The 26232-nt window shown below is 36.6% G+C and overlaps 5 protein-coding genes and 3 pseudogenes across 5 annotated transcripts; 2 read left to right on the forward strand and 6 right to left on the reverse strand.

Moving 5' to 3' along the window:
* LOC114416338 (auxin-induced protein 10A5-like) lies at positions 1-612 on the reverse strand. Its single transcript, XM_028381205.1, has 2 exons — positions 550-612; positions 1-288 (listed from the first exon to the last, which is right to left on the reverse strand). Exons 1-2 carry the CDS (start codon positions 610-612, stop codon positions 1-3), a joined length of 351 nt encoding a protein of 116 aa, XP_028237006.1.
* Positions 613-1841: 1229 nt separating this feature from the next.
* LOC114417122 lies at positions 1842-3065 on the reverse strand (annotated as a pseudogene).
* A 5552-nt stretch (positions 3066-8617) lies between these two features.
* On the reverse strand, positions 8618-9213 carry LOC114417120 (auxin-induced protein 15A-like). Its single transcript, XM_028382228.1, has one exon. It carries the CDS (start codon positions 9128-9130, stop codon positions 8882-8884), a length of 249 nt encoding a protein of 82 aa, XP_028238029.1. The 5' UTR covers positions 9131-9213; the 3' UTR covers positions 8618-8881.
* Positions 9214-10177: 964 nt separating this feature from the next.
* LOC114417115 (auxin-induced protein 6B-like) lies at positions 10178-10676 on the forward strand. Its single transcript, XM_028382223.1, has one exon. The coding sequence runs from the start codon at positions 10265-10267 to the stop codon at positions 10535-10537; it is 273 nt and encodes a 90-aa protein (XP_028238024.1). The 5' UTR covers positions 10178-10264; the 3' UTR covers positions 10538-10676.
* Positions 10677-13309: 2633 nt separating this feature from the next.
* On the forward strand, positions 13310-14043 carry LOC114417121 (annotated as a pseudogene).
* An 830-nt stretch (positions 14044-14873) lies between these two features.
* LOC114417118 (auxin-induced protein 15A-like) lies at positions 14874-15308 on the reverse strand. Its single transcript, XM_028382225.1, has one exon. The coding sequence runs from the start codon at positions 15296-15298 to the stop codon at positions 15050-15052; it is 249 nt and encodes an 82-aa protein (XP_028238026.1). The 5' UTR covers positions 15299-15308; the 3' UTR covers positions 14874-15049.
* A 1743-nt stretch (positions 15309-17051) lies between these two features.
* On the reverse strand, positions 17052-17593 carry LOC114417123 (auxin-induced protein 10A5). Its single transcript, XM_028382229.1, has one exon. The coding sequence runs from the start codon at positions 17498-17500 to the stop codon at positions 17219-17221; it is 282 nt and encodes a 93-aa protein (XP_028238030.1). The 5' UTR covers positions 17501-17593; the 3' UTR covers positions 17052-17218.
* A 1435-nt stretch (positions 17594-19028) lies between these two features.
* Positions 19029-20252, reverse strand: LOC114417125 (annotated as a pseudogene).
* Positions 20253-26232: the final 5980 nt, after the last annotated feature.

The following is a 26232-nucleotide window of genomic DNA, read 5'->3' on the forward strand; positions in this document are numbered from 1 at the left end:
TTACAGCTCATTCAAGTGAGCGGTAACGTTTAGGAATTCCTCTTCTTTGCATGGTATTGTTAGACCACCCATTGGATGATCGTATCCGAATTCTTCTTCTGCTTGACTGAGTAATTCTTGAAATGAAGGTTTGTTCAAGTATGATACTGGAATTGTGAACCGTCTCATCTTATCTCCAACATAGACTGCAGCATAGCCTTTTGGTACGTCAACCCTCTTGGAGGCTGCTTGGGTTGTATAAAACGAAGTCCGCCTAACAATACCTGCTATGCGAAAACCCATTATTTTCTGTTGCTCCACACAACAAGTATTATACTGATATCAAAGAAGTCGTATGCGGAAGAAATTTTTGAGTTCTGATACTTCAGGAATGGGATGACTTGTGTTGCTTGGAAACCCAAGAAATTGTGTATATATAATGTCTAGGACCTCTGCAATCCAATTTCACAGTGGGCCATGATGGGGTCTATTGAGGGAGAAAGGATCACATGGTATTGTCTCAGAGGTCTCTTTCAAGGAATAGGAAGTTCAATAGGAGTGCATACGTACCTCACCTTCTGAGTTAGTGGCCACCAAATTACCCACCTGACAACCTAATGTTTGTTCAGGCATCGTGGTATGGCTAATCCAATGGTGGATATGCTTAAGACATCTCACATGCTTCTTCAAATCATTGTAAGCTGACAATTATTTTGATAAATATATCTACCATGTGACCGATAGCAACCAGTAAACCTTAAGCCGACCAAATTGACAGCTCTGAATAAGTTTTTTGGAGGTAAGAAGAAAACCAATACTGAATACATGATCATAAAGTACTATGAACCACATTTTTTATGTACGAAATATTCTCACCGACAGCAGGCTACAATTAATTTCCACACATTAAGTTTATTGTCTCTGCCCCCCTTAATTAGTAATTGTCAACATGATCCACTTTGATTTTTTTTTCTTCATATGTGGTTTCTAAAAAGTTGGGAAATCTGTTAGCCTTCACTCGATAAGCTGGGATAGTATTATCTTAATTCTTGGGAAAGTCCTCAAGACAACACCATATGCCCTTGTCTCTAAGTTGGTCCCATTTATCTTTTCTCATAGCTCTCCTTCACCAATAATTCATACAGCCGATGCTTTCTTACATATGCTTTTCTATATATATATTCATGGCAGCAAGCATTTAGCACCAACACAAATCATTCACATCCCAAAGCATTCAAAATTCTCAACACTTTTCTTAAGAAATTCTCTTTTCAAATCAATACAACAATGGGTTTTCGTTTACCTGGTATCAGAAAGGCATCAAATGCGGTGGATGCGCCAAAAGGCTATCTTGCAGTCTATGTCGGGGAGAAAATGAAGCGGTTTGTGATTCCCGTATCATACATGAACCAACCTTCATTCCAGGACTTGTTGAATCAAGCGGAGGAAAAGTTTGGATATGATCATCCCATGGGTGGCCTCACAATTCCTTGCAGTGAAGAGGTCTTCCAACGTATAACATGTTGCTTGAATTGACAATAAATCTCACACTGTAGGAGACTAACATAGATTAGTGAAGACATTTGGTACAATAGGCGTCTTCTCACCTTGTAAAAATCTCCGTTTCTTGAGCAGGAGGGGGGAAGGACCATTAGAATGACAGATTCATATTTCATGGAGCATGTCTCAGTGTGTTTAAGCAACACGCTGTATCATTGTAGTGACTACCAATACATTTTTTTATAGAGAATTGGTTTCTCACTCAGGATGTCTGCCTTTCTACTTTTCTCTTCTTTCTGTTTAGGATTTTACACCTTTAATTAGCTTGTATTTTATAACTCATCAGTCATAACCATGACTCATTTTTCATTGCAAAGTAATTGATTGATAAATGATAACAAGTACAGTGTACAATGTTGTGTTCACGCAGGAGATACAGTGGTATACGCGACCTATATCAGGAATCAATGCTTAAAAAGATACGTATAATTGTATCCAGATTTAAGATTATGCACTAGGGTAAGATGCTTGCACAGCTATGCCACACAGTGCTTCCTCAGAATCCACACCCCTTTGTATCCTAATGTAACCTTCTTCACCCCACTCGGTTCCCCACGAGTTCTTAACCAACCAATATTCAGTCCCATCATCACTAACACCATACCCCACGGCAGTGACACCGTGATCCAACTCAGTTCCACAGGAACCAGTGAAGACACCACTCTTGTAAAACTGAAAGTCAGAGCCACTGGCATCAATAGCTTCGGAAACCGGGTTATTGGCCACAGCTTTTTGAAGTATGTGCCTTCTCATTGTTGGCAGGGACATCCTCATACCCAGTAATTAATAGTAGCAGCATTCTTGGCTGCTTCATTTGCATTGCACTTTCCATCAACACCCTTATATAGGGGTAATTGGCTTCAGTGTTGAGTCCATGATTTTGGATGATGAATTTGAAAGTATCATCCATAAGACCACCCTGACAATCTTGGTCCACACCCTTTGTGTCACAATCAACAAGTTCTTGTTCTGATGACAATAAGATCAATTTTCCAGCTCACAGCGCATGAATTCCTTCAGTTGCTGCAACAGCGGAAAGCGCCCAAAAACATCCTACAATACAAGGTAAATTAGTGGTTAGATGACCATTCAAGTTAATTTGATTTGTGAAACAAATTATCAAGAACTTACCACATTGACCTTGGTCCTTGATGGGTGTAACTGCTCCCTTTTGCCTACAATCCACTGTGGATGGTGTTGCGGTCACGTTTTCAAACTTAAAAGTAGTTATTCTTATGATTGAGGAGCACATATGCCCCTTGAATCTATTTCTGGGTGCAAATTGATTAATGCCTCGCTTGTAAGGTTTATTGGCGGCATTGTTGCAGGCTTCAATGTAATTTACATTTTCCTTAAAATCTTTTCGGAGGATCCTTATACACCTTGCCGTAACGAGTCATCCGTTGCTCATGCCTCTCATACATGGATGCATCTTGGAGAGTGCGACATGTGACTTGAAAAGCCAAGAATGCCATGCAGAGAAGCATTGCAAATGCAATATGGTAGAAATGATTTTTGGCAACCATGCTAGTGTAGTGTGTGTGACAATTAAGGAACATGTTGAAATTGCTAAAAATTTCTAGAATATTCTTAAATATAATATGTATGAAAATGGTAGAATATCCTAGAACTATAGTGTGTATGAATATGGTAGAACAATCTAGAACTATAATGTGTATGAATATGGTAGAACAATCTAGAACTATAAGTGTATGTATAAGATAGAAGAATCTAGAACTATCATGATACTAATCTATCATGAAAACTCTAGAAAGACCTAAAGTAATGTAGAAACATTCACCACCATTGAGAGGTTGGTGACTTGTGTCTATAAATAGGCAATTGGTATGTTGTAATTGATAATCCATGAAATCAATGAAATAGCCTTCTTTCTAAAACAATTCTCTAAAACTATCAACTATCATCTAATCAACTACCAACAGTGGTATCAGAGCTACGTTCGGTCATACATTGGGCGTAGTTATATTACCTACCTACCATTCCAAAATCCTCCCAACTACTTCAAAAATTTCCTTTGTACTATTAACCCACTCCAATAATATATTTTTTTCTAAGCTATGGATAACACTACTCAATCGTTAACTATTTCTGTCCCTATCTTCAATGGTGAAAATTATGATTTCTGGCGTGTTAAAATGGAAACATATTTTTCATCTCAAGATTTATGGGACATGGTAGAAGAAGGCTTCACCGTTCCCACGGATACTTCAGCTCTTAATGCAACTCAAGAAAAAGAGTTGAAGAAAAATAAACAAAAAAATTCAAAGGCGTTGTTCACCTTGCAACAAGCGGTGACTGATCCAATTCTCCCAAGAATTATGGGAGCTAAGACTGCCAAAGAAGCGTGGAACACATTGCAAGAGGAGTTTCAAGGAAGTGTTAAGGTACGTGCCGTTAAACTTCAATCTCTAAGAAGAGATTTTGAACTATTGAAGATGAAGGAGTCTGAGACAGTTAAAGATTACTATTCTAAAGTTAAAGAAATAGTTAATCAAATGAGAGCTTTTGGGGAAGATATTCTTGACAAGAAAATTGTTGAGAAAATTCTAATTACTATGCCCCAAAAGATTGACCCAATCGTGACAACGATTGAGGAAACCAAAGATCTGTCCACTCTATCAAAGATAGAACTTGTGGGCTCTCTTGAAGCATATGAGCAAAGACTGTATAGGCATATAGAAGATACACTTGAAAATGCCTTCCAGTCAAAGTTTAAATTTCAGCCCCAAAACAAAGAAAATGGAGGAAAGAAAAATTATGGAGAAACTTTCAGAAGAAGAGAAGGTTCTAGGAATTTCCTTAAGAACAAAACAGATAAAAATTCTCCATGCAATATATGCAAAAGGAAAGGCCACGCAGAGAAAAATTGTTGGTTCCGTAATATGCCACAATGCAACCATTGCAAGAAGTTCGGGCACGTAGAGAAAAATTGTCGCAACAAAAATAGGCATCAAGCCAATATCGCAGAGGAGCATGATCAAGAACAATCTATGTTCTATGCCACTCAAGACTCAATAAAAGAAAAGGGAGGAAGCTGGTACTTGGATAGTGGATGTAGCAATCACATGGCCAAGGATGAGACTATTTTCAAAAGCATTGATGAGTTTGTCAAAGTCAAAGTTCGACTGGGAAACGGAAGTGTGGTTGAATCAAAAGGCAAAGGCACTGTCATGGTGGATACAGATAAAGGTTCGCGACTCATCCATGATGTCTTACTAGTTCCCAGCCTAAAAGAAAATCTTCTAAGCATTGGCCAAATGATGGAGAGAGGCTACACACTTCACTTTGAAGGAGATGTATGCAAAATCTTAGACAACAAAAATAAAAGGTCTGAGATAGCCCAAGTAAAGATGAATAAGAGCAATAGAAGCTTCCCTCTAAATTTAAAATATGCAACAAACATTGCCATGAAGGTACAAGTTGATGATTCATGACTATGGCATCGAAGATTTGGCCACTTCAACACACATGCCTTGAAGTTGTTACATGAGAAGAACATGATGAGAGATCTTCCAAGCATAAAGGAGAACAATGAAGTGTGTGAAGGATGTCTTCTTGGTAAGCAACACCGATTTCCTTTCTCAACAAGCGGAGCATGGAGAGAGAAAGATCTATTGGAGCTGATACATACGGACGTCTGTGGACCAATGAGGACGCCATCACATGACAACAACAGGTACTTCATACTCTTCATTGATGACTTCTCTAGAATGACATGGGTATATTTTCTAAAATAAAAATCAGAAGTCTTTGGAGTATTCAAAAAGTTCAAGGCCCTTGCTGAAAATCGAAGTGGAAAACGGATAAAAGTACTAAGAAGTGATTGCGGCAAAAAGTACACCTCTCGCGAGTTTAAAAGATTTTGTGAGGATGAAGGCATTGAGCGACAACTTACAGTCTCATATTCTCCTCAACAAAATGGAGTGTCCGAGAGAAAGAATCGCACAGTTATGGAAATAGCTAGATCGATGCTCAAGGAGAAGGGACTACCTAACAAATTCTGGGCTGAAGCAGTCTACACTGCTGTTTAGATACTCAACAGATGTCCAACTAAGTCTGTAAAAGACAAGACTCCAATTGAAGCTTGGAACGGGAAGAAGCCATCAGCAAAGCACCTAAGGGTCTTTGGATCTATATGCTACATTCATATTCCAGACGTGAAGAGGCACAAGCTTGAAGACAAGACTATACGAGGTATCTTCCTTGGGTATAGCAATATCTCTAAGGGCTACCGTGTCTACTACTTGCAAACTAAGAAACTCGTCATCAGTTGAGATGTTGAAGTTGATGAGTACGCTTCTTGGAATTGGGATGAAGAAAAAGTGGAGAAGAACGTTCTTATACCCGCTCAACTACCTCAAGAAGAAGCTGAGGAAGAAGACCTAGGTGAACCACCTTCACCTCCACCACAACAACAAGATCAAGAACTATCATCACCAGAGTCTACTCCAAGACGAGTAAGATCTTTGGTGGACATATATGAAACCTGTAACTTGGCCATACTTGAACCTGGAAGCTTTAAAGAAGCGTCAAAGCAAGAAGTATGGGTCAAGGCAATGGAAGAAGAGATACAGATGATCGAGAAAAACAACACATGGGGGTTAGTAAATCATCCCCATGGAAAAGATATCATTGGGGTTAAGTGGGTCTAAAGACAAAGTTCAACCCTAATGGCACCATACAGAAATACAGGGCGAGGCTAGTAGCTAAGGGTTACTCACAGCAACCCGGAATTGACTACAATGAGACATTTGCACTAGTAGCTCGTCTTGATACCAAAAGAGCTCTAATAGCTCTTGCGTCACAAAAAGGATGGAGTATCCATCAACTAGATGTCAAATCCGCCTTCCTTAATGGCGTACTTGAAGAAGAGATCTATGTGGAGCAGCCATAAGGATTCGTGTCTGAAGGCAAAGAAAGCAAAGTGTTAAGACTAAGAAAAAGCACTCTACGGTTTGAAGCAAGCACCTCGAGCATGGTATAGCAGAATCGACCAGTATTTCATGGATCGAGGATTCAGGAGGAGCAAGAGTGAGCCTACACTTTACATCAAGTCTCAAGGTCAGTACACTCTTTTACTCTCTCTATATGTAGATGATCTTATCTACACGGGAAACAATACTAAGATGATGATGGAGTTTAAAGAAGACATGACGAAGACCTTTGAGATGACCGACCTTGGTTTGATGAGTTACTTCCTCGGCATAGAGATAAGTCAGAGAAATGAAGGGATATTCATCTCGCAAAAGTAATACACAGAAGGCTTACTTAAGAAATTCAAGATGTATGGTTGCAAACCTGTTGCTACTCCACTCATAACAAATGAGAAACTACAGAAGAATGATGGAGCACCAGAAGCTGATGCATCCAAATACCGAAGTCTAATTGGAAGCCTCCTATATTTGACAGCTACAAGGCTTGACATAATGTATGCCACAAGTCTTCTATCAAGATTCATGCAAAGCCCAAGTCAAATACACTTTGGAGCAGGAAAAAGAATTTTGAGGTATCTACAAGGAACAAAAGAGTTCGGTATATGGTATACTACCAAAACCAACTCAAAATTACTTGGCTACACCGATAATGATTGGGCAGGTTCGGCAGATGACATGAAGAGTACCTCTAGCTATGCTTTCTCACTAGGATCGGGAATGTTCTCTTGGTGTTCGGGAATGTTTCTCCCCAACATACACTGCAAGATAGCCCTTTGGAACTTGTACAGATTTTGAAGCTGCTTGGCTAGCCGTGAATGATGCCCGTCGAACAGCAAGTAAACGGAAACACATTCTATTTTGCTTGATTGAAGGAAGAAGAACAATCTCTAATTTGAAAAGAATGATCCAAAATGTCGAAGCTTGAGAAATGCAATGGCTTGTGTTATTTGTGTTAACTGAAGACCAAGAATTGTGTATATATATAGTTTGTAAGATTCTTTGGAAACCCAATTCCCAGAGAAAATGACTGTCAATGGATGCAGGGCATACGCATGAGATATCACACGGTGTTGTCTTCGGTCCAACTATGAAGGATAAGTTGTGAAGACTTGTGTAACCCCACCTTATCAAACATTAAGTGGCCAGCATAAAGCCTCCACATGTAACAAAATCTCGATATGGTTTAACAAATAACACATAGTATCATTGTCAAATTTAAGTTGTTGATATGTATCGGCATGATCAGACTATCAGCTATACATTAATTGCCATAATTCTGTTGGAGATACAGGGCAACCTTGATAAGGTTGTTAATTACTAAACTGACCTATTGTATTTCAATATGTGTCCATGATCTGAACAAGAAATCCACAACACTTTTTTGTCTTCAAACAGTTTTCGCCACTTGTTGCCACATTTTTCTATAACATGTGCTTCTTTATTTCTCTCTTTAAGCACCACGATTTAATTATATATCTTCGGTTGAATTATTACTCCCTCCCACTCTATCATCACTGCAAAATCATTATCGTTGTCCAAAGGTTCATCAACTCTTTCATTTTCCTAAACAAGCAGCCATGGAGTTGTTACTACTATGGTATTGCCATGGAATTATTACTACGTACCATGGTATTGCCCCAAATTTCACAGCAATAACAGAACAGATCGCCAACTTTTGGTGGACATAAAATAAGAACTCCGATCCACACAGTCTCGAACTATTCTTCTTGCATGGTATGGTCATATATAGTTTCATTTTATCTGGTAGACCGAAGTTATGGAAAAAGCATTGGTTCCTCCACTTCTCCCTATATAGGGTTAGTGAAAATGGGCCATACCATTCGTGAATATCATACAATAGAAAGTTTTTGTCACGAGAGTAGGCCATGTCTATTCAAGGAAGAAAATAAACCTCGGTGTTAGTCCAATTGTATTTTGCACCTGCTTCGGCAGGGAAGGTACCTCGTGTGCTTCGGACCTTGCAGCTCAAAATTATAATTTCATAAAAATAATTATTATTAGAATACATTTTAACTTTTTCTGCCAAATTATTTTAACTATCCTTGGTCCGAGGGAAAATACTTCTGCTATACCCTTCTTGGAAATCATTTGTGTACCATTACTGATTTGAAATTTATCAACTTCTAACAGAATATTGATACCTGGCTCATACAGAGAGAAGGGAAGATTGAAACAAATAAACATAAAGTATAGAGATCGAAGCTGCTTGAGTTCCTGAATTCATTGTAATTAATCAAAAGAATAAAATATTATGTTTGTATTTCCTCTCTCTTGAGAAAGGGGGATCTGTACACTTAGAGAAGACGCCTATTATACAAAATTTCTCCTCTAATCTATGTCAGTCTCCTATACTGTGAGATTTCTGCTCAATTCAAGCAAGAAGTTATACGTTGGAAGACATCTTCACTGCAAGGAATTGTGAGGCCACCCATGGGATGATCATATCCAAACTCTTCCTCAGCTTGACTCAACAAGTCCTGAAATGAAGGTTGGTTCAAGTATGATACGGGAATCACAAACCGCTTCAATTTCTCTCCGACATAGACTGCAAGATAGCCTTTAGGTGCGTCCACTGCTTTTGATGCCTTTGTGATGCCAGGTAAACGAAAACCCATTGTTGTATTGATGTGAGAAGAGAATGGTTAAAGAGAAGTGTTGAGAATTTTGAATTTCAAACACTTTATGATGTGAATGATTTGTGTTGGTCCTCAATGCCTGCGGCCATGAATATTTATATAGACATAAGGATATGCATGGAAGCATTAGTTGGGCACTTAAATTATTGGTGATGCGGGGACATCAGATAGGAGTCATGGGACCAAATGAGAGACATGGCATATGGGGTGTTGTCTTAGAGAACTTTCTTAAGAATCAACGTAACAAGTGATTGTAGATAACATGAGTCCCACCTTCATTTGATCTTGTTGACAGAAGCTTATTCAGCGTGATGGGGGCCAGAAATTTCATTTATGCAAATTTCATGCAGTACTGCTACTTAGAATTTGACGTTCAGAAAAATAATGTGGTTCAGGATGCCTGGTGATATGATCATGCACTCAGTGTTAGTTGTCATCTTATCAACACAGTTTCAGAGCTATCAACTCCGATACGACAGCTCCATATGCCCTTGTTTTTTCCAAAAGTTGTTTTGACGTGTGTAACACCACCTTATCAAACAATGGCAAACATAAAGCCTCCACTTGTAACCAAATGAGACGTGCCTAAGTGTATCCTCGCATATTTTAGTGCATTAATCGGTATTCCATACTTTTGCAGGCATGCTTTGGACATGTTTTCTTCATGTTATGCAGGAGTACAACTGGAAGGTATTTTCTGACTGATGAATTATAAGGCAACACACATAGATTGCGAGAGATCATAGGCCATTATATTTCTGAGGTTTGACATTATACATTTGTTTTATTTCAAGCGGATTCACACCAGAAAATTAGATATTATTATCTTAACTACTATAACATGCAACGTTAATTCTTGATAAAGTCCTCCAAGGCAACACCATATGCCCCTGTCTCCTGTCGGTCCCATCACTTATCTCATTGCCTTCCCCCCACAATAATTCATGTAGCCAACTGTTTGTTACAAATTCTTTCATCTATATATATTCATGGTTGCAAGGTTTTACCACAACAAAAATCGTTGACATCCTAAAGGATTCACAGTTCAAAAATTCCATCTTCAATTTACAAGTCTTTTTGGACACTCTTTCCCTAATTTCAACACATACAACAATGGGTTTTCGTTTGCCTGGTATCAGAAAGGCATCAGTTTCTGCAAAGCAAGCATCTTCGAAAGCTGTGGATGTGGAAAAGGGCTACCTTGCAGTCTATGTCGGAGAGAAAATGAGGCGGTTTGTGATCCCCATATCTTACTTGAACAAACCCTCATTCCAGGACTTGTTAAGTCAGGCTGAGGAAGAGTTTGGATATCATCATCCCAACGGTGGCCTCACAATTCCTTGCAGTGAAGATGTCTTCCAACATATAACTTCTTTCTTGAATTAATAAATGTCAATTTAGGAGGCTGCATAGATTAGCGAAGAAATTTTGTACAATAGGCGTCTTCTCAACTTGTAAAGATCTTCCTTTTTTGAGAAAGAGGGAAAACAAAGATTATAGAATGACAAAAGTCAGTATTTCGTTATTTTTTTTGGTGTAATGACAATGAATTCAACTACTCAAAGCAACTCCTCTGTGTTTTCTGTTATCTTTTTACAATGTTCACTTCACCCTGTATGATCAAGGTTGGTTTCTGTAAAAAAAAAAAATACTTTAATTTGTTCCGATAAATTTTACAACGGAAATATAACACATAATTCCTACCAAGGGTAGAGCAAAAATATTTTTACCAAGGACCATGAGAAAGATAAATTTATTTGGGAAAAGTAAAAATATATTTCATTTAAATTTTGGTGCAAAGGCAGGTGTAAAATAACAATGGGCTTAACCTCCACCCACATGTTTGGTGAGAACATTTCTTATTTTAAGTAGTAATCACATTGAAAGTTAGTAAACAGTCACATAACCCCTCAAAACATCGTGTGTTCATGCTTTGATCAGACACTTTAAATTTGATATGACGCTTTAAAGTGCAAGGCCAAAAGGTGATGTTTGGATTAGGGTGGGAATGAAGAGATAAGAGAAAATTGTGTATTCTTCACACGGAATTCATGTCTTTTACACTCTACTTGAATTTTACAATTATCTTCTATTTTCCTCCTCTAAATCAAACACATCCGAAGTATCTTAGAAGTGTAAACAAGACCGTTAAACGACTTGTAAAAAAATGATCATTTTGAATTGAGATTATCTCCGGTAATTCAGAGATAACTTCTTACTAGCTATTCGCTCCATGCTTGGAACCCTAGGTTCTTATCAAAGATTAACAATATTTGTGGTGAATCCTCTTCAACCTATCAATCCTTTTGGGATTGTGGTTTTGTTCTTCCATTCTCCTCTTAATACAATTTTTTTTCTTTTCAATTTCTTGAATATCATCTATCCTAAACGAGAACATGTATGCACATGCCTCTTTCAAGTAGTCATGTCATCACTAAATAACTTTTAATCATAATCATCAATACGGTGTGATTATATGACCAAGATTTGTAGCTCCCATATTCTTATAGTATTGACCGATAGATTATTATATTGATTGACCATTGCAACTACTAAATCTACTGATTCCTTAACCGATATATCAACACTTTAATTTCATTCGAAATTCTGTCATGCTTTAATGAAAATGAAAATCGTTATAGGTGTTATATCAAAAGGCCAGCTGGTATAAATTATTTGGAACCACGGGCCACGATAAGTCGAAGAGAAACAATGAGCTGAGTTGAGATGGTACTTCAATTTATACAGCTCACAGTTTAAAATATACCATATATATACATGCCTCGTGTGGCACTATTATTTGATATATAATTGATATATCTCAATAAAAAGGTGTACGATTGGGGTCTTGAATTTTAATATTATGTGTTATTATAGAAAGTAAAAATCATTTAATCCCAACCCGAATTATTAAATTCATGTTCCTAGCTCTTAGTTTCTACCAAAATACTATTATCGCTTTTCCTTGCTGTGAAGCATGTGGGCTGTTATATATATAACAGTCATGATTTTTTTTTTCCAGCATGAGAAACCTCTTAATAGTGCCTATATATCGTTCTAATAGCTAGCAGAAGGAAGTGAACATTAATGTAACTGATAAAAAGAAATGCATAGCAATTGGATTTGTTGTCATTACTCAAAAATTGGTAATCTTTACAAGTTGAGAAGATGCCTATAGTGTAAAATGTCTACTAATCTATGTGAGTCTCCCACAGTGAGATTTGTGGTCTCAATTCAAGTGAGAAGTTATATGTTGGAAAACATCTTCACTGCAAGGAATTGTGAGGCCACCCAAGGGATGATCATATCCAAACTCTTCCTCAGCTTGATACAAAAGATCTTGGAATGAAGGCTGATTCAAGTATGATACGGGAACCACAAACCGCTTTTGTTTCTCCCCAACATACACTGCAAGATAGCCCTTTGGAACTTGTACAAATTTTGAAGCTGCTTGACTAGCCGTGATTGATGCCCGTCGAACAGCAGGTAAACGAAAACCAATTCTATTTTGCTTGATTGAAGGAAGAAGAACAATCTCTAATTTGAAAAGAATGATCCAAAATGTCGAAGCTTAAGGAATGCAATGGCTTGTGCTATTTGTGTTGACTGAAGACCAAGAATTGTATATATATATAGTTTGTAAGATTCTGTGGAAACCCAATTCCCAGAGAAAGTGACTGTCAATAGATGGAGGGCATACGCATGAGATATCACATGGTGTTGTCTTCGGTCCAACTATGAAGGATAAGTTGTGAAAACTTGCGTAACCCCACCTTATCATACATTAATTGGCCAGCATAAAGCCTCCACATGTAACCAAATGAGACGTGCCTCAGTGAAACGTAACGTCTATTCAAGCATTGATTGGTATTCCATATTTTTGTAAACATGCTCTGGGCATGTTCTGGAAGGTAATTTCTGGCTGATGAATTATAAGGCAGCGGATAGCGAGAGGTCATATATCATTTTAATTATTTCTGATGCCTGACATCTATTTTATTTCACGCGAGAAAGTCCTCCAAGGCAGTCCATATGCCCTTGTCTCCCTGTCTGTCCCATCCAATCAGTCTTGTCTTATAGTCCTCCCACCTCAGTGATTCATGCAGCCAACGATTCCTCTCCAATTATTTCTTCTATATATGTTCATGGATGCAAGCATTTAGGACAACAGAAGTTATTCACATCCTAAAGCATTAGAAGTTCAAAAACTTGCATCTTATTCACAATATTCTCTTCCCAAGTCTCAACTCATACAACAACAATGGGTTTTCGCTTACCTGGCATCAGGAAGACATCAATTGCTGCAAACCAAGCATCTTCCAAATCTGTGGAGGTGCCAAAGGGCTACCTTGTAGTCTATGTTGGAGACAAAATGAAGCGGTTTGTTGAATCAAGCTGAGGAAGAATTCGGGTATGACCATCCAATGGGCGGTCTCACAATACCATGCAAGGAGGATGAGTTCCTAACCGTCACCTCTCACTTGAATGACCTGTAAATCATGCTAATCGATACACGGATAGATTAGATGAGGCAAATTTGTACAGAAGAGGCATTTTCTTTTATTGTTAGGGATTTCTATTTTCTACAGAAGTTGAAACCTGTTTCCCGAATGAGAATTAATGCAGCACAGGACACGTATTGTTTAATCACTTTTTGCCTTTGCCAAATCTTGATATGGTTTAACAGATAACACACAGTATCATTGTCAAATTTAAGTTATTGATATGTATCAGCATGATCAGACTATCGGCTTCTAAATATTAGGCATTAATTGCCGTAATTCTGTTGGAGATACAGGGCAACCTTGATAAGGTTGTTAATTACTAAACTGACCTATTGTATTTCAATATTTGTCCATGATCTGAACAAGAAATCCACAACACTTTTTTGTCCTGAAACAGTTTTCGCCACTTGTTGCCACATTCTTCTATAACACGTGCTTCTTTTAGTTCCCTCTTTAAGCACCACAATGTAATTATATATCTTCGGTTGAATTATTACTCCCTCCCACTCTATCATCACTGCAAAATCATTATCGTTGTCCAAAGGTTCATCAACTCTTTCATTATCCTAAACAAGCAGCCATGGAGTTGTTACTACAATGGTATTGCCATGGAATTATTACTACGTACCATGGTATTGCCCCAAATATCACAGAAATAACAGAACATATCGCCAACTTTTGGTGGACATAAAATAAGAACTCCGATCCACACAGTTTCGAACTATTCTTCTTGCATGGTATGGTCATATATAGTTTCATTTTATCTGGTAGACCGAAGTTATGGAAAAAGCATTGGTTCCTCCTCTTCTCCCTATATAGGGTTAGTGAAAATGCGCCATACCGTTCGTGAATATCATACAAGAGAAAGTTTTTTTGTCACGAGAGTCGGCCATGTCTATTCAAGGAAGAAAATAAACCTCGGTGTTACGTCCAATTGTATTTTGCACCTGCTTCGGCAGGGAAGGTACGTCGTGTGCTTCGGACCTTGCAGCTCAAAATTTTAATTTGATAAAAATAATTATTATTAGAATACATTTTAACTTTTTCTGCCAAATTATTTTAACTATCCATTGTCCGAGGGAAAATACTTCTGCTATACACTTCCTGGAAATCATTTGTGAACCATTACTGATTTGAAATTTATCAACTTCTAACATAATATTGATACCTGGCTCATACAGAGAGAAGGGAAGATTGAAACAAATAAACATAAAGTATAGAGATCGAAGCTGCTTGAGTTGCTGAATTCATTGCAATTAATCAATAGAATAACATATTATGTTTGTATTTCCTCTCTCTTGAGAAAGGGGGATCTGTACACTTAGAGAAGACGCCTATTATACAAAATGTCTCCTCTAATCTATGTCAGTCTCCTATACTGTGAGATTTCTGCTCAATTCAAGCAAGAAGTTATACGTTGGAAGACATCTTCACTGCAAGGAATTGTGAGGCCACCCATGGGATGATCATATCCAAACTCTTCCTCAGCTTGACTCAACAAGTCCTGGAATGAAGGTTGGTTCAAGTATGATACGGGAATCACAAACCGCTTCAATTTCTCTCCGACATAGAATGCAAGATAGCCTTTTGGTGCGTCCGCCGCTTTTGATGCCTTTCTGATGCCAGTTAAACGAAAACCCATTGTTGTAAGAATCAACGTAACAAGTGATTGTAGATAACATGAGTCCCACCTTCATTTGATCTTGTTGACAGAAGCTTCTTCAGCGTGGTGGGGGCCAGAAATTTCATTTATGGAAATTTCATGCAGTACTGCTACTTAGAATTTGACGTACAGCAAAATAATGTGGTTCAGGATGCCTGGTGATATGATCATGCACTCAGTGTTAGTTGTAATCTTATCTACACTGTTACAAATTCTTTCATCTATAAATATTCATGGTTGCAAGGTTTTAGCACAACAAAAATCATTGACATCCTAAAGCATTCGTAGTTCAAAAATTTCATCTTCAATTTACAAGTCTTTTTGGACACTCTGTCCCTAATTTCAACACATACAACAATGGGTTTTCGTTTGCCTGGTATCAGAAAGGCATCATTTTCTGCAAACCAAGCATCTTCGAAAGCCGTGGATGTGGAAAAGGGCTACCTTGCAGTCTATGTCGGAGAGAAAATGAGGCGGTTTGTGATCCCGATATCTTACTTGAACAAACCCTCGCTCCAGGACTTGTTAAGTCAGGCTGAGGAAGAGTTTGGATATCATCATCCCAACGGTGGCCTCACAATTCCTTGCAGTGAAGATGTCTTTCAACATATAACTTCTTTATTGAATTAATAAATGTCAATTTTGGAGGCTGCATAGATTAGCGAAGACATTTTGTACAATAGGCGTCTTCTCAACTTGTAAAGATTTCCCTTTTTGAGAAAGAGGGAAAAGAAAGATTATAGAATGACAAAAGTCAGTATTTCATTATTTTTTTTGGTGTAATGACAATGAATTCAACTACTCAAAGCAACTCCTCTGTGTTTTCTGTTATTTTTTTACAATGTTCACTTCACCCTGTATGATCAAGGTTAGTTTCTGTAAAAATTAAAAAAATATAATTTAATTTGTTCCGATAAATTTTACAACGGAAATATAACACATGATTCCTAGAAGGGTAGAGCAAAAATAATTTTACCTAGGACCATATATGACAAAGATAAATTAATTTGGGAAAAGTCAAAATATATTTCATTAAAGTTTTGGTGCCAAGACAGGTGTAAAATAACAATGGGCTTAACATCGAGGGTTACAATTATGACGGACAAACAATAATATCATAATTACAGCATCCCAAAATACTTTATGCAGCTTGACTTTGAAATCGGTGATCCAAATTCTCAATTTAAATTTAACAAACAGAAATAAGTTGGAAAGGGAAAAATTATTGGCCATGCATAATAGACTGCTGTTTACTATTCATTAAAATTGAATGGATTAGAGTTCCTATTTTGGGGCAATATCACAGTACTGACAATCCATGCTTTCCTGCCCAAGTAACAACTAATAATCAATCTTGTTTAGGAAAATAGAAGAATGAATGACCCTTGGAAAATGATAATGCTTTTGGGGTGATGATAGAACGGAAGGGAGTACTAAATTAACTCAAGATACACAATTACTTTGTGTTGCTTAAACCAGGAACTGAATGAGCCACATATTAAATAGAAAATAAAGCAACAGGCTAGCGGCAAAAACTGTTTCAGGAAAACTAATGCGTTGTGCGTTCCTTGTTCAGATCATGGACATATATTGAAAAATAAGCAAGGGAAGCATTAATTAACAACCCTTATCCAGGTTGGTCAATATCTCCAACATGATTACTGTGCTTAATTCCCAATATTAATTAGCTGATAGCCTGATGCTGACATATAACAAGTTAAATATGATAATGTTACGGTTCAATATATAATTGAGATTTGGAAAAAGAAAAAAGTGCTTAAAGAATGTCTTTTGTTGCATTCTCATTCAGGCAACAGGTTTTAAATTCTGTACAAAAAAGAAAATGCCATCTGTACAAATTTGCCTCATCTAATCTATCTCAGTCTCCGTTAGCATGAATTACAGCTCATTCAAGTGAGCGGTAACGTTTAGGAACTCCTCTTCTTTGCATGGTATTGTTAGACCACCCATTGGATGATCGTATCCGAATTCTTCTTCTGCTTGACTGAGTAATTCTTGAAATGAAGGTTCGTTCAAGTATGATACTGGAATTGTGAACCGTCTCATCTTATCTCCAACATAGACTGCAGCATAGCCTTTTGGTACGTCAACCCTCTTGGAGGCTGCTTGGGTTGTATAAAACGAAGTCCGCCTAACAATACCTGCTATGCGAAAACCCATTATTTTCTGTTGCTCCACACAACAAGTATTATACTGATATCAAAGAAGTCGTATGCGGAAGAAATTTTTGAGTTCTGATACTTCAGGAATGGGATGACTTGTGTTGCTTGGAAACCCAAGAAATTGTGTATATATAATGTCTAGGACCTCTGCAATCCAATTGCACAGTGGGCCATGATGGGGTCTATTGAGGTCTCTTTCAAGGAATAGGAAGTTCAATAGGAGTGCATACGTACCTCACCTTCTGAGTTAGTGGCCACCAAATTACCCACCTGACAACCTAATGTTTGTTCAGGCATCGTGGTATGGCTAATCCAATGGTGGATATGCTTAAGACATCTCACATGCTTCTTCAAATCATTGTAAGCTGACAATTATTTTGATAAATATATCTACCATGTGACCGATAGCAACCAGTAAACCTTAAGCCGACCAGATTGACAGCTCTGAATAAGTTTTTTGGAGGTAAGAAGAAAACCAATACTGAATACATGATCATAAAGTACTATGAACCACATTTTTTATGTACGAAATATTCTCACCGACAGCAGGCTACAATTAATTTCCACACATTAAGTTTATTGTCTCTGCCCCCCTTAATTAGTAATTGTCAACATGATCCACTTTGATTTTTTTTTCTTCATATGTGGTTTCTAAAAAGTTGGGAAATCTGTTAGCCTTCACTCGATAAGCTGGGATAGTATTATCTTAATTCTTGGGAAAGTCCTCAAGACAGCACCATATGCCCTTGTCTCTAAGTTGGTCCCATTTATCTTATCTCGTAGCTCTCCTTCACCAATAATTCATACAGCCGATGTTTTCTTACATATGCTTTTCTATATATATATTCATGGCAGCAAGCATTTAGCACCAACACAAATCATTCACATCCCAAGGCATTCAAAATTCTCAACACTTTTCTTAAGAAATTCTCTTCTCAAATCAATACAACAATGGGTTTTCGTTTACCTGGTATCAGAAAGGCATCAAATGCGGTGGATGCGCCAAAAGGCTATCTTGCAGTCTATGTCGGGGAGAAAATGAAGCGGTTTGTGATTCCCGTATCATACATGAACCAACCTTCATTCCAGGACTTGTTGAATCAAGCGGAGGAAGAGTTTTGATATGATCATCCCATGGGTGGCCTCACAATTCCTTGCAGTGAAGAGGTCTTCCAACGTATAACATGTTGCTTGAATTGACAATAAATCTCACACTGTAGGAGACTAACATAGATTAGTGAAGACATTTGGTACAATAGGCGTCTTCTCACCTTGTAAAAATCTCCGTTTCTTGAGCAGGAGGGGAGAAGGACCATTAGAATGACAGATTCATATTTCATGGAGCATGTCTCTGTGTGTTTAAGCAACACGCTGTATCATTGTAGTGACTACCAATACATATTTTTATAGAGAATTGGTTTCTCACTCAGGATGTCTGCCTTTCTACTTTTCTCTTCTTTCTGTTTAGGATTTTACACCTTTAATTAGCTTGTATTTTATAACTCATCAGTCATAACCATGACTCATTTTTCATTGCAAAGTAATTGATTGATAAATGATAACAAGTACAGTGTACAATGTTGTGTTCACGCAGGAGATACAGTGGTATACGCGACCTATATCAGGAATCAATGCTTAAAAAGATACGTATAATTGTATCTAGATTTAAGATTATGCACTAGGGTAAGATGCTTGCACAGCTATGCCACACAGTGCTTCCTCAGAATCCACACCCCTTTGCATCCTAATGTAACCTTCTTCACCCCACTCGGTTCCCCGCGAGTTCTTAACCAACCAATATTCAGTCCCATCATCACTAACACCATACCACACGGCAGTGACACCGTGATCCAACTCAGTTCCACAGGAACCAGTGAAGACACCACTCTTGTAAAACTGAAAGTCAGAGCCACTGGCATCAATAGCTACGGAAACCGGGTTATTGGCCACAGCTTTTTGAAGTATGTGCCTTCTCATTGTTGGCAGGGACATCCTCATACCCAGTAATTAATAGTAGCAGCATTCTTGTCTGCTTCATATGCATTGCACTTTCCATCAACACCCTTATATAGGGGTAATTGGCTTCAGTGTTGAGTCCATGATTTTGGATGATGAATTTGAAAGCATCATCCATAAGACCACCCTGACAATCTTGGTCCACACCCTTTGTGTCACAATCAACAAGTTCTTGTTCTGATGACAATAAGATCAATTTTCCAGCTCACAGCGCATGAATTCCTTCAGTTGCTGCAACAGCGGAAAGCGCCCAAAAACATCCTACAATACAAGGTAAATTAGTGGTTAGATGACCATTCAAGTTAATTTGATTTGTGAAACAAATTATCAAGAACTTACCACATTGACCTTGGTCCTTGATGGGTGTAACTGCTACCTTTTGCCTACAATCCACTGTGGATGGTGTTGCGGTCACGTTTTCAAACTTAAAAGTAGTTATTCTTATGATTGAGGAGCACATATGCCCCTTGAATCTATTTTTGGGTGCAAATTGATTAATGTCTCGCTTGTAAGGTTTATCGGCGGCATTGTTGCAGGCTTCAATGTAATTTACATTTTCCTTAAAAACTATCCGGAGGATCCTTATCCACCTTGCTGTAGCGAGTCATCCGTTGCCCATGCCTCTCATACATGGATGCATCTTGGAGAGTGCGACATGTGACTTGAAAAGCCAAGAATGCCATGCAGAGAAGCATTGCAAATGCAATATGGTAGAAATGATTTTTGGCAACCATGCTAGCGTAGTGTGTGTGACAATTAAGGAACAATTATATTACTTGAAGTTTTTGAGTGAAATGTGAGAAAGATGTGTTGTGCCGGTACCCAAGATTATTTGTGGTTTTTATATATAGTAAAAGTTAACGTTGAATGGTAAATTCATCTTCTTGTTTTTCAACTCAAATCTGAAAGATCCTTTCTCTAAATGTTGCAATGAGAAATTTTTGAATGTGACTCTTGTATTGAATGCATATGCAGGTGTAGTTACTACGGACAAATTATTTGTCACGCATAACGTAGAGGCAGTCATTGGCATACAGTATCATAGTAGTTTTCAAAACCATGCCTTGTGTGTATTTGAAATCTTGGAATTATAAAAATTCAAGTTTCAATTTTTTTGTTTCCTATGCGTGCATATATTGCTAAAACATAACTGAATAAAATATGATGCATTCTTCTGGTGTCCTAAAACTAAGATTCAACACGACAATAAATGGAACTTGTTATTGTTCGTTGTTCTAGTATTTTTCTTGTGTAGCAAAGAAAACGGACTTTTAAGCGGATAACTATTCAAATAATAATTATGTCTATTAAAACCTTACTCGGAATAAGTTACAACTAGACAAAGACCTGTGCGATGCACAGGTTTTTAAATAATTTAAAAAATATTTAAATAAATAATTTGATTGATAAATAAAAATTAAAAATATAATTATTAATGATATTTTATATCATTGACAGTTAAATGAGTTTAAAAAAATTATCTATAAATTAAGATAATTTGATTTATCCATATATTTTAGGAAATATTTTAAAATTAGAGTATGATCACTCTACTAAAGTTGAGTAACATGAAGATAAAAGTAAATGTTATGCATAAATATTATAAGCGTAATATAAGAATAAAGTGAAATTGACATAATAAAGCACATAATGTTAAAACACATAATGTGAAATATATATAATGAAAGGAAAATAGTCAATCATAATCTTAAAACACATAAATATTATGCTAATAAAACTCCCAAAATTGTTTGTTTAAATAAACCTTTTGTATTTATTTCCTTTTGCTGGCGACCTGTTGTTGAATTTTGTTTTCTTTGTTGTGCTTCTTTTTAAACATTGAAGTGAGATTGGCTCATCAGAGGATGTTAAAACAGTTTGTTTATTCGTCTTTCTTCTTAGTGGACTTTTTGAGATTGAATAAATTTCATTTGATGATGAAGATGCATCTTTTGACTTCTTGCATGCTTGTAGCTTGGAGCTTTTGCTTATGACATATTTTTTTTCCACATTTTTCTTTAATGAACTTTCTTCTTCTTTTGATGATGAAGATGTATCTCTTGACTTAGATAGTTTTAGCTTTGGTCTTTGAGTTGTGTCATCTTCTTTATTTGCCTTTTTTCTTAAATGAGTTTGTGAGATTTCATAAACTTCCTCATCAGATGATAAAGATGTACCTTTTGACTTGTTGGAAGAGGCAAAGCTGTGTTGCTACATTTGGACCAATTATTAGAATTTATGAAATTAAGAAGGTGAAATGAAATATGGAGATAAATAAATTAACAAAAATATATAATGACTTTATTTGTTAAAATTAACGTATTTTAATCCAAGACAAAGGCGACATTACAGGTTTGTTATTACATTAGCTAAAATTACATTTTTGATGATCTGCAGTGTTTATACTCACCTTTATTATCATTCAAGTCAATCTCGCCATGGGATAGAAAGTATAGGGATCGATCATACTGTAGATCACCTTATGCATCAAGAAGCCGCAACAGAAGTAGGAGTTATAGCATAAGCAATAGTTACAGTACGAGCTTGAGCCAAAGTCCAGGCTACTCTAGGTGATTAACTTGATAACCATGGTGGTGGATGCGCTGGAAAATGCTTTAGTTTTCATATATGTATTTTGTTAGAACAAAAACAAAAAGAAAGGAGAAGGAGCATGGATACTAAGTTGCATACAACATGATCAAATATGGTCTAATGTTATGATAGCATTAATACTAATTATAAACAAAGTGACTGCTACACACTTTCGAGCATGGTCGTGAAATTTAAGCACCAGGTTAGCAACCCAATTTCGAGCATTCTCACCGTTTGGAATTTCGAGCATTGTAGTCTTTTCCTTTCCCGCAGAAACCCAGAGTTGTCTCGATAAAACTACGATTCCAGTTTCGTTAACCGTTGGATTGTTGTGAAATTTGGGTATGTTGTTCACGATCCAATTCCACACACCTCCACCGTTGGGATTTGCAAAGAAATGTCTGTGGAGAGAGAAATATGCATCGCACGAAGTAGTACAAAATGGAGGCTTCAATCCCTTCTCTTTCTCTCTAACGTTTGGGAACTCTATCAGAGCAATCAGCGGAAAAATTGAAGAATCTCAGAAAATTGCTAGAGATGCCACTATCGCTGTCAGAAGACACATGAGCCCGCTTAGAGGTAAGGGATGAGTTATTCACAATTGTGGATTAGTGAAAACATGTGTAGGGATCCTTAGAGGACTAAATTGATGTTTTATTTTGGGATATTTATTAAATTTCAATTTTTTCTTTATGATTATAAATAAAATATTGATGTTCTGATGAGAATTGCTTGATAAATTGCGCTCTTGATATTTGTATATTTTGACCTATGATTTTGATATAATTGTGTAATATTATTTGAGGGATTTTCGTCCCCAGGTTGTGATAGTCTTTTGTATAAATTGTTATATTGAGGATATGAAATGATGATTCAAATTGTGAGTATGTGGTGAATTGAACATGTGATGAATGATAGAATACATGTATATTGAAATATGTATTGTGTTGTGAGCTATGAATTGTGTAATCACACAACTGTAAGACCCTTTAAGGGCGACGAGTTTTGCGCGACGAGTATTATGATGGGATTCATTATGGGAACCCAACGAGTTTAATCACAAGCGTGACGAGTTAAAATGATTTTAAAAATAATTGAGTAGTTGTGTATATTGCATAGTTCACAGGTAAAGTGAATATGATTCATGAGGTATGATAACATGCTATTTTGAGGTTATACCATTTTTATTGAGATCGAGTGTATGTGATAAAATGAGTATGCACGTGATTGAGATGTTGTGTGCATTGAGTTGTAAACTCTGGATTGTACAATCACACGACTATAAGATTCTTTAAGGGCGACGAATTAATGCTAACACCCTTTAAGGGTGACGAGTTAATGCTAAGTCCTTTTAAGGGCGACGAGTTAATGCTAAGTCCCTTTAAGGGCAACGAGTTAATGCTAAGACCCTTTAAGGGCAACGAGTTAATGCTAAGACCCTTAAAGGGCGACGAGTTAAAAATATTTGAGAATAATTGAGGATTCGTGTGTTTTGTAAAGTTCATAGATAGAGTCTATGTGCTAAAATGTTTTCTGGGTTGGACCTGAATCAGGAGGGAGAGGCCCTAACGGACTCTTCGGAGTGTAGGCCTTGGGGGTCACCCGGTTTGAGTGTTCTTTAAGCCTATGTTGATCCCATATGGTTGGAGCATTCTTACAAAACATTGTGACCCTGACTGGTCTCCCTGTGATATTACCTAGTGAGAGTGACTTGACTTGCTAGTGTGTGGTTTGTCTTGTCATTTACATCTAGGCACCCGACGAGGTTTTTCACTGACATGGTACCACATTGCATATAGGATTGAGTCTTAGTGTATCTGCTGCATAATGCTTGTGTATTGTTCTATATTGATTGATTTGATGATATTGTGTTTTGACTATTGAGTATGCGAATGTTGTGAAAACGAATGAGACGTGTGGTGAAATAACGTGAGTTATGCTCAAGTAAATGGTACTTTGTTATATAATATTTATACCTATATGTTGTTTTATTTTTCTTTATTAGTTAGGAATGTGATAACTCACTCCCTGTGTGTTGTTTGTGTTTGGATCCTGTGATTATCTTGAACCTTGTGTTCGAGGGAGCACATGGCTAGGTGAAGTAATTTAAGGAACCTTGTGCTGAAGGACGTCGGGACACAATGCTCTGATGGGATGTGACATTAGGATATAGGTTCTATATTAATTGTATGAAGCTTAGACGACCTTGTTTGAGTAGAGATAACTTTATTATTTATTTGGACAAGTTTGAATATGATGTAGAAGAAAGTGAATGTGAGTCTTTTACCCCTTTGAAACGCTTTTATTTAAAAATGTTTTTAAAATACTTTTAATTAGTATTTGAATTTTTATTCCTTTATTAGTATATATGTGAGGGGTAGAAGGTGTCACAGTTTTCATATATGTATTTTGTTAGAACAAAAACAAAAAGAAAAGAGAAGGAGCATGGATACTAAGTTGCATACAACATGATCAAACATGGTCTAATGTTATGATAGCATTAATACTAATTATAAACAAAGTGACTGCTACACACTCTCGTTACATACTAATCAATTATAGTACATGCTTGAGTCCAAAGTAAATTATAGACAAGGTTACGAAATAATCATAAATTCACCTTTGACATAGCATATATTCCTAAAGTTAAAAAATAATCATAAATTCACGTTTGACATAGAATAGTGGAAGACCAATAGGCCAAAGTTGCGAGATTTCATAAACTTCCTCATCAGATGATAAAGATGTACCTTTTGACTTGGTGGAAGAGACAAAGTTGTATTGCTACATTTGAACCTATTATTAGAATTTATGAAATTAAAAAGGAGAAATGAAATATGGAGATAAATAAATTAACAAAAATATATAATGACTTTATTTGTTAAAATTAACGTATTTTAATCCAAGACAAAGGCGACATTACAGGTTTGTTATTACATTAGCTAAAATCTCATTTTTGATAATCTAGAGTGTTTATACTCACCTTTATTATCATTCAAGTCAATCTCGCCATGGGATAGAAAGTATAGGGATCGATCATACTTTAGATCACCTTATGCATCAAGAAGCCACAACAGAAGTAGGAGTTATAGCATAAGCATGAGTTGTAGCATAAGCAAGAGTTATAGTAGGAGCTTGAGCCAAAGTCCAGGTTACTCTAGGTGATTAACTTGATAACCATGGTGGTGGATGCGCTGGAAAATGCTTTAGTTTTCATATATGTATTTTTTTAGAACAAAAACAAAAAGAAAAGGGAAGGAGCATGGATACTAAGTTGCATACAACATAATCAAACATGGTCTAATGTTATGATAGCAATAATACTAATTATAAACAAAGTGACTGTTACACACTTTCGTTACATACTAATCAATTATAGTACATGCTTGAGTCCAACATAAATTATAGACAAGGTTACAAAATAATCATAAATTCACCTTTAACATAGCATATATTGCTAAAGTTACAAAATAATCATCAATTCACGTTTCACATAGAGTAGTGGAAGACCAATAGGCCAAACCAACAGCTGAATATCAGCCACTCATGAAGTATCATATCCCAAAATATTAAAATTAAATCATATTAGCAAGCACACCCATGATATTGTATATTCATTTAAAAGTAACATTTATGCAAGTTGTGTCATGCTAATCATGGTTAGGTTGTCATGGTAAAATATAATATAATGCACATTACCTTGCTATGAAAATAGGAGATAAAAAATTGACACTCAGCTACTCAGTATAGTTGAATAATTTATTTGTATTGCTCAATGAAAGAATAATTTAGAGCTGTATTAAAAAAAATATGGAGATAAATAAATTAACAAAAATATATAATGACTTAATTTTTTAAAATTAGCGTATTTTAAGTTTATGGGTGATACACGTTCAAATGTTGATCTGATGGCTTTGAGTTATACATCTAACTCTTATGCTTATTTTTCTCCAGGACAATGTTCTCTTGCTGTCAACCAAGGACTAACAATATATTTTAAAATGTCTACATGTATCCCTAAAGTGAGGCAATGTGATTATTTAAACAAAGGAACATTCCGAAGACACAAATTCATTAACCTTATTAATTAAGCCTAACAAAAGTTCACATTCACTTAAAATT

Source organism: Glycine soja, chromosome 6 (genome assembly GCF_004193775.1).
Source record: "Glycine soja cultivar W05 chromosome 6, ASM419377v2, whole genome shotgun sequence".
Taxonomy (NCBI): Eukaryota; Viridiplantae; Streptophyta; class Magnoliopsida; order Fabales; family Fabaceae; genus Glycine; species Glycine soja.